The sequence below is a fragment of the Protopterus annectens genome, chromosome 10.part0 (genome assembly GCF_019279795.1).
Source record: "Protopterus annectens isolate FY-2018-M chromosome 10.part0, PAN1.0, whole genome shotgun sequence".
NCBI classification, from domain to species: Eukaryota; Metazoa; Chordata; order Ceratodontiformes; family Protopteridae; genus Protopterus; species Protopterus annectens.
In genome coordinates, this window is record NC_056744.1 from 1,595,294,697 (window position 1) to 1,595,304,493 (window position 9,797).

Below are 9,797 nucleotides of genomic sequence, written 5' to 3' on the forward strand. Positions count from 1 at the left end.
AAGTCTAGGAAGTCAAAAATAATGAAGCCATTGTTTGTTAGTTACATTAGACTCAAACTTGAGTATGGAATAACATGGAAACCCTATAAGAAAACAAGCTTGAGTAAACTGGAAGGAGTACAATGGAAGTATACCAAGGGTATCCATGGATGTGAAAATTTATGGTGGTGCTGCGGTAGCGTTGTCGCCTCACAGTAAGACATTGTCCTGTTTGATTCTCAGCTAGAGCGTCTTCTATGTGGAGACATGCGTGAATGGGCATACCTTCGTTGAAGGTTGTGTGTCAGGGCTGGCAATTCGGCACGTAAAAATCTACTGCCAGTCATTAGCGGATCAGAGTTCCACTGTGGCGACCCCTAACCGGAAAAAGCCGAAAGACACAACAACAACAACAATATAAAAGGCTAAAATATTTGAATTTATACAGCGTCTCTTATAGATATCTAAGAGGAGATCTTTTTCAGGTATGTAGGGCATTTAGTGACAACTACATGTGGGATTATCAAAAAGTACTAGAGAATCATCAGACAACCTATGTAGAAGATTCTATAGGAAAGAGAAGTGTACTAATTGGTTCTCTAACAGAGTAGCTGATGCGTGGAATAGACTACCAAATTACATTAAAACAAGTACTAGTTTAGATATTTTTAAGAACAGTCTGGATACTTAATATGGGAACAAGTGTTTTGGTATATTGGCAAGCTAGAAGGGCATTAATGCCAGTGCTTGAAATATTTGTATGTATGTATGTATCTGCCAGATGAAGATGGAGCAGAAGGATTGAAACAATCTCTCCCTCATGAAGAGGCAGCCAGCACTAACCACTCATTCTTACCCCTCTTTAGCTCACTCCTACACTGTGATCCACTCCTTAAACTTGGGTTGGCTTGGGGTACAGTTAGGATTCAGTTCCCCGGTGACATGCAGTTGCCTGGTCTGCTAAAAGCTTGCAGACTGGATCTGAATGGAATCTTTCTTGAAACTGTCTTGTCAGGTAAGAGAACAGAGTCCTGTCTGCGCTTTCAGATCCTAATTTAAAATATATCTTTTCCCACAAGTTTTTAGAACTGCCCAGTAATAACTGTACTTCAGTGATTTGGCATGTTAATGATATTTATATATGAAACTGTGTGTTTGTAATCTTTTATATATTTATGTTAAATTAATATTCTGTGATGCACAAAATATATACCTTAATATAAATAATATCTACTAAAAATGAAGCTATGGTGCACATCAAATGTTTAGTTTATTCCTGTATTTATTGCTGCACATAACTACTGGTGCTCTGAGACAGCAAAGCTTTTTCTACTATTTAATACTGTGCCCTTTTCTTTGTGGTTTGCAGCAAGCATAAGAAATATCAATATTTCTAGTCTAGACACACACATGAAATTTTTGCATTATGCCTCAATGTAGCAAGTGTACAAATATTTGTGCCTGTACAGAAAACTTTCATTTCCCCTATCTTTTTATTCCCATCTTTACACACAAAAAATAAATTGTGTTGATTTGTGTTTTCGCAGGTAATTATCCTATTGCTGTTGTAACAAGAAAATCACTTGGTAACCTGAAACAAGCTACATCTGTATTGCAAGAAATTGGGATTGAGCAGCTATTTGAAGTGGATAACTATAGAATTACAGATCAAAGATCTAGAGAAAAAGATCTTATCTTCTTAAAAATTATCAAAGCCTGTCTGAATGTTATAGACTTTAGGAATTTCTCTATAGAGCCAGAAAAAGAAACATTCGCAATAATATGAACTAAAAGAAGACAGTATATATTTCATTTTCTGGATGCAAACTGCAAAGAAGAGAGTACAGTATTACAATTCTTCTCATCTCTAGGATACTGTCAAATGTAATATTTCTTTGGAAGGAGCTAGGCTTCCCCACTGGTAAAGAAAAAATATATATGGGCTTGCATAAAGAACTGTCAGTGATAGGGGATTTGGCCAAGATGGTGAACTGTTAGCAGCACACATTTTTTTTTTACTCTGCTTCTTTTCAGTTATTCTGACAGGATTTTACATCAAAGACTGAAAGAATAATTTTCCATGACTAACTTTTAAATCAATTCTATAACTGTATCTGGAAGAAAAATCAAGTTTTGCTGATTTTTCTAATTCATTTCCCTGTCAGGAGTTTTATAAGTAATTTAGAAGTATGAGCCACTCTAAAGTTACTTCTTAGGAGAGTTTAATGGAAAAAGAACTACAGTCTATTCTAAACAGCATTCAGGATCCCTCAGTTAAAATGGATAAGCTTGAGATCAAAATGGGCAATATAAAGGAAGATTGTAAGAAACATTAATTTATTGAATGAAGTTATTAAGAAACAATCAGTACAAATTTCAACAATAGAGGAAGCAGTAAATGACTTGGATGGAAGGATGACAGAGAATGAAAACCATGTAAAATTTATACTAAAAATAATACTTTGCTTTTGGGAGAAATAGAAGACCTGGAAAGCAGATCTACAAGGACTAACATCAAGATATATGGAATCCCAGAGAAAGAAGAAGGAGACAGCATGGTTCAGTTTTTGAACAACTGGTTACCTAAAACTCTGAATTTACCTGAAGCATTTTCTTTTGGAATTGAGAGAGCCAATACGTCTCTGTCAAATTCTTCCTTAAAAACAATCAATCTTCTCCTAGATCAGCAATTGTTAAATTCCTTTCAAGTCAAGATAAAGATCTGGTGTTAAAGACTGTTTGGTCAAAGTCTCCAATAAAAATGAAAGGGAATATTAAAAGATTTGATAATAACTATTCTTCTTGTATGCTGATTAAAAGAAAAGCCCACATTCCTTATTTTAAGAATTTAAAGACACTGAACATTAAATCTCAACTTATCTTTCCAGCAAGAATTAAGATTTTTCTTCATGAAGGACAGAAAACCTATTTTAATACACTTGAAGAGGCTCTAGACTTTGCTCAGAAGAAAAAATACTTTTTAGACAAAACTGAAAAGATGGCCTGGTCTCTGTCTATCTTTGAAGAGACAAGGAACAAGAAATTGATAGACAACTAAAAAAACAGTAAAAAAATTAAGGAAAAGTGATGATCTTATTATTTGTCTTTTATTTTGTTTTCTCTTAAATATTGTTTTGACATCTTCTTGGGAATATCACACATCACAAGGTAAAAACCTTTACATTTAATTGAGTGATTCTCTTAATAATAGCTGTATGTTTCTATTTATCTTATTTAATTTGATAGTTGTAGTGGATAATGATTAGTAGAACAGTTTGTGTTTTTAGTATTTAGTCATATAGCTTGTTAATTAATACATTAATATAATTTGCTTTACATTATTTTGTTTATCTTAAGTAAATCATTATAAACCTCAGGATGGCCTCTGAATAAATGAGTTTCTTTTCTTTATGCAGCATGTATTTAATTGCAGCAGTTAATTTGAAATGTTTTTCTTGTTCTTTTTTAATTTTTCTTTTTTGTTGTTTAGTTTATATAACAAGCAGTTCTAATAATAATTTTTGTTTAACGTAATACATATTTTGAGATTTTTGATATAATTTGGTGTTTTACATGCAACATCAATGGTGCAATCATATTAAAGAACTTTACATAAGCTCATTTTGTATGAAAACTCCATAAATGGCTTTTTTTTAAAATTGCGACTCACTTATGCAGTCACTAGCCTTATAAATGCTTTAACAGTCAATGTTATGTAGTCCAATCTCGCCTACATTCTTACCCGTGGGTTCAGAGCCGATATTTGGCTCCGACTCGGTCAAACTTTTCTAGCTCGAAGTCTTTCTATTGGCTGGACTAAGATGGTATCCCATGCTGCATTGCTGTATATCCCCAGATCTCGTTTGCCGCTCGTGTAGATCGGACGTGGTCTCGCTCTTGGCTTTGGCTAAGTACCTTTTTTCTTCTTCTTGAGAGAATTTATTACAAACAAAAGCTATTTTAATAGCTATTCCTAGTTTGGTGTTATTTGTGTAATTTTTTGGTGTGTGTGTGATTGTTTTTGTGGTATCCCACTAGCTTTTCCAACGGGCTAGGCCCGTTTCAGTTAGAGGACCTAGTCTGTCCCCTTGCTGTCTAACTTTTGGTCTAAAACCATTTAAATTAGAGGTTTTAGTCTTAGTTCCCTTTGTGTGTGTACTAGTGCTGGTCTAAAACCATTTAAATTAGAGGTTTTAGTCTTAGTCCCCTTTGTGTGTCTGTATCTGAGGATTGTTTTGTGAAAGTTGATTAGTGGTAGTTTTCCCGCACTCAGTGTGATGTAATTTGTGACTGTTTTTCTCCAGTCGGTTCAGTACCGGTGATCATTTGTCTTGGTGGTTGTGGTAATTTCTTAAGATGTCTAAAGATTCCAAGGAGCACAAGCCATCGGGCTTTAAGAAATGCTCAAACTGTGGCTATAAAATGTCCATCACTGATGGACATTCGGTATGTGTCTATTGTCTGGGAGCAATCCATCTGCAGGAGTCTTGCAGCTTTTGTCATGCATTTAGTCCTAGGGTACTTCAGGAAAGAAAGAATAAGTTAATTCTGAAGGGTCTTTTGAAACCCTCGTTCGAAGAGGGCCTGGAATCTGCTTCCAGCTCTAAACCTAAATCCCGAAAAAGCCAAAAGCGGCAGCAATACACCAGGAACCCGGAGACAAAGCTAGAGACAGTAATGGTTTATTAAATCCAAAAATGTTAAGCGCTTTCTGCAGTGAAAAAAACTGCCTTCATCAGAACATTAAAAATTTGAAATGCATCACTTTATATACACACCGCCCCACAATAAAACCCTCCTTAATTAATCAATTATCCTATTAAAATTTAAAAACACATTTGTATAACAAAATTAGGTACTTTTTCATTGTTGTACACATATATTCACTTGTCAAATAATAAATGTAAACTAACGTTAAAATCCCACTCAATCAGTTTAAAAACCGAAGTTCATGCTTAGTACCACTTTATCTTGTGAAGAATATTAATTATAAAATACCCACTATTACTGCTACATATCCAATTTGGTAAAAAATACCAAACCAAAACAAGATTGATATACATCTTATTGCCTATTAATTTAAATATATACAGTCTAGTTCTTTGTATTCTAAAATTGGATTGTATAGTACTACCCATCATAATGATTATACCTATAACTTATACCTTATAAATGTATATATATATGTAAACCATGAAAACTTAAAAATTCTAAACCCTGACTAATGGCTTTGTTGGAATCACCTCGTTGAGTCCAGGAGGAGTAGCCGCATCTAACATAATCTGCCATCTGATCTCCCTTTCACCCACAGCAGCCTTGATGTTACCCCCACGTGGGTTTGGAATAATAATATCAAGAATGGCAAATTTAAATAACTTACATTGGGGATTGTTAATTAAATGTCTAGACAAAGCATTATTCATGTCAAGTTTCCTCATACAGTAGGTATGGTCATATATTCTATTCTTTAAACATCGATCGGTTTTGCCCACATAATAACTTCTACATGTCTGACAAATACCCAAATAAACTATATGTTTACTCAAACAGTTTCCATTACAAAACCATATCCTGCTTTTTAGTCTATTCGCCAGTACAACATTAGGCGTGTCCAATATATATTTGCAAAAGTTACACTGACCACATTTTTTGGTACCTGTCCTTTGTATTTTACTGGACTGTTGATACTTTGATTTAATTTCTATAATCCTTTTCAAATTATTTCCTGTTTTATATACAAAGTGCGGTTCAGTTGTAACTTTATCCCTTATCGCCAAGTCGCTTGTCAAAATATTCCAGTTGGTAGAAATAATATTCCTCACCTCATTGGTATGTCTACCATACTTAATAACACAAGCTTTAGTATATTCATTGCTTGTTCCTTGTCTACCACTGTTGTTATTGTTGTTATCCTGATTATTACCAATACCTATTCCTAATAAAGGTTTGTATTTATGTCCCCATTCCTTAAGGACATATCCTGTAATGTCCTTAATCATCTTTGGGGGGTACCCTTTGTCAGAGAATAATTGCCCTATAAATCTCATTTCCTGTAGTAAATATCTCCTATCTGTTGTCATAGGCAGCACGAATACATTGCCCCTTAATAATACCCCTTTTGGTGTTATATGAATGTGCACTGCTGTAATGAAGGTAACCATTACTAAACGTGTCCTTCCTATGAATACGGGACTGGAATGATTCACCATCACTATAAATAAAGACATCTAAATAACCAATGCCTGTGTGGTCATACTGGTGAGTGAACTTAAGATAATCGGTGGTACTATTGATGTATCCCATAAAGCACGATAAATCTTGTTCACCCCCCTCCCACAGTATAAAAATATCGTCCAGGTATCTGACATATTTCTTAATTTTAGGCATCCACTCAGATTTAAATATGAATTCAGTTTCCCAGTCCAATAACACCAAATTGGCGTATATAGGGGCACAAGAGGTGCCCATGGCAACCCCCGTTCTCTGTTTGTAATATTCCCCCTCAAAATAAATATAGTTGTGATCCAAAACTATATCCATAAATTCCATCAATAAAGAAATGTCTTCTTGTCCCAGGCCACTCTCTCTGTTTATACTGTTGTTAAATCTAGCTAGTCCATCTTCCTTGGGTATACTAGAGAAGAGATCCTGGATATCAGTGGTGACATATATAAGATTATTTTTCCACAGGTCGTGTTTAAAAATACCTAAGAATTCCCATGAATCCTTCATAATGTGATTCACTGTCTTATACATGTGTTTCAATTTATGGTGGATCACCTTACCAAAAGGGAATGCTTTACTGGCACTACCAGAAATTATTGGACGAAATGGAGGGTCATTGAAATTTTTGTGCACTTTGGGGATGCCATTGATAGTGGCAAGTATAGGATATTCAACCTTCAGAAATCTGTACATTTCCTCACTTATCCTGTTCTCAATTATAAATTCCTCCAGGTAGGAATCAATACGTGCATGTGCAATGTTAACCTCATTCAACGAAGAGGGAGTATATTGTGTTGAATTATTTAATAGTTCAAAAATTTTATTAGTATATTTCTCATTGTCATAAAACACTATACCCCCACCCTTATCCGCGGACATAATTCTAATATTGTTCTCACATAAAGATTTAACTATATCAAAAATTTTATATGTATACTGTTTTTCTCCTCTTAAATATTTACATTTTTTATATAAAGCATATACTTGTGAATTGACCACATTTTCAAAAGAGGCTAAAGTCATGCACATTGGAGGGGTGAATGTACTATTTTTCTTGAATTCACCCATTTGCAAAACAGTACTACTATTTTGATTCTTGAAAAAAATGCCTAAATTTAATTTTCTCAAAAAAAGTTTGAATTCAACAAGAATGTCAGTAAAATCCAAACTATAATCAGGTATAAATTTCATACCCTTAGAGAATATTTTGTGATATTCAGGTGAAATTGGATGAGTAGTATAGTTGAAAATCTTGAATTCGCCACTTCCATACACATTCCCACTATTACTAGCTTGAATAACAGGATCCCTTTCAGTAACAAAAGTATCAATATTAGGTGAACCAAAGATTTCACTACCACTAGGAGGTTCAGCTAATGATTGTATATGTGATTTCTCCAGGCATTCCGCCCTTTCCCCTTTCTTTCCACCATTTTCCATTCTTCTCTCCCATCTTCTAAAAAACATTCTTCATCATTATGGTGAATAATATTTTCATTAACAGGGTTAGAATATTTTCTATCATACCTGTTCACCACATATTTTTTATCATTACTATTCCACCTATATGCAGTGCCCTTTTCATATTGTGTAATATCTCTTTGTAACTTTCTACACTTTCTTTCATATGTTTTCTTATATGTACTCTCAGCATACTCGAACTGTTTATAATATAACCTTTCCCACTGCTCAAACATCAAATCATTCTGAATACTTCTGTCCATGTTTTCAATTTCATTTAGTAATGCACTTATTTTAAAGTCATTACATTCAATTATGAATAACATGAATTTGGTTCCAAACTCGTTGAACATATCATTACAGATTTTAATATTTTTAGTGTTCATTTCAACACCCATGGGTTCCTTGAAGAAACGCAAACCCATCGGTATAACATTGCTGTCCAAACATTCAAGGTACATATTTTCTACTTGATATTTTTACCTTAAGATTATTACCAAAAGAGAAAATAAGCTTTTTTAAGGAGGAATAACCCCCCTCGCCTTTTTCTTTTGGATAGTTAGAACTAGATCTAGCAAAATCTTTAAAGTCCAAAGGCATTTTAACAGTTATCCAAATTGTATATATGCCCTTTTTCAACATCTCTCCGTAAGTTATTATTTTGCACAGTACCTTTATTATGTGTGTTAGGAACCTTTCGGTTCTTCTCTTCACCCGCATATGTCCGCGAAGGAAAATGGCGTTTGGGTTTGGCGCCAGATATTAAAAATTGGTCATCTTCGTTGTTGACCGTTGCAGGCATTTTGGTACCAGAACTCCTTGAACAACCCGGTGAAACAATCATTTCCTTCCTCGGCGTAGTTTTCGATGAGAATGGTGAAGAACATCTCCCCTGTCCAACAGGAATATCGTCATCGCTATCATGGCCAATAGAGGACCGGAACGTTGTAGGTGCAGTAAGGTTCGGTTGCACACATCTAGGTTGAACAGTGCAAGGCGGAGTAATCAGTTCTACAAGGCGTGTTATTTCGCCTCGTATTATAGCCATTTCCGAATGTATTTTATCTATCCCCTCCCTTGTCACGGAGGTGGACAAATTCAAAGTCTCTTGCAATGACTCCATAAAAACGACAATGTATGAACAAATATCCCAGTGTCCAACCAATAATAACGAAAAAGCCAAAAGCGGCAGCAATACACCAGGAACCCGGAGACAAAGCTAGAGACAGTAATGGTTTATTAAATCCAAAAATGTTAAGCGCTTTCTGCAGTGAAAAAAACTGCCTTCATCAGAACATTAAAAATTTGAAATGCATCACTTTATATACACACCGCCCCACAATAAAACCCGCCTTAATTAATCAATTATCCTATTAAAATTTAAAAACACATTTGTATAACAAAATTAGGTACTTTTTCTGTTGTACTCATTGTGACACATATATTCACTTGTCAAATAATAAATGTAAACTAACATTAAAAACCCACTCAATCAGTTTAAAAACCGAAGTTCATGCTTAGTACCACTTTATCTTGTGAAGAATATTAATTATAAAATACCCACTATTACTGCTACATATCCAATTTGGTAAAAAATACCAAACCAAAACAAGATTGATATACATCTTGTTGCCTATTAATTTAAATATATACAGTCTAGTTCTTTACCATAAATAATGTTGTTGTAAATAATGTATTCTAAAATTGGATTGTATAGTACTACCCATCATAATGATTATACCTATAACTTATACCTTATAAATGTATATATATATATATGTAAACCATGAAAACTTAAAAATTCTAAACCCTGACTAGTGGCTTTGTTGGAATCACCTCGTTGAGTCCAGGAGGAGTAGCCGCATCTAATATAATCTGCCATCTGATCTCCCTTTCACCCACAGCAGCCTTGATGTTACCCCCACGTGGGTTTGGAATAATAATATCAAGAATGGCAAATTTAAATAACTTACATTGGGGATTGTTAATTAAATGTCTAGACAAAGCATTATTCATGTCAAGTTTCCTCATACAGTAGGTATGGTCATATATTCTAAACCTAAATCCACTAAATTGAAAAAGAGGTCTCCGGCTCCTTCAGTCTCCTCTGAGCCACCGGAGAAAGTAATTAA

General features: G+C 34.4%; 1 protein-coding gene across 1 annotated transcript in view; it reads left to right on the plus strand.

Moving 5' to 3' along the window:
• Positions 1 to 3,390, plus strand: part of LOC122813770 (CD276 antigen-like) — a 730,017-nt gene extending 726,627 nt beyond the window's left edge. The window contains exon 8 of the mRNA XM_044086264.1: positions 1,527 to 3,390. Coding sequence (XP_043942199.1) covers positions 1,527 to 1,765 — 239 coding nt within the window. The 3' untranslated portion in view covers positions 1,766 to 3,390. The remainder of the gene's footprint in view (positions 1 to 1,526) is intronic.
• The last annotated feature ends 6,407 nt before the right edge of the window (positions 3,391 to 9,797 follow it).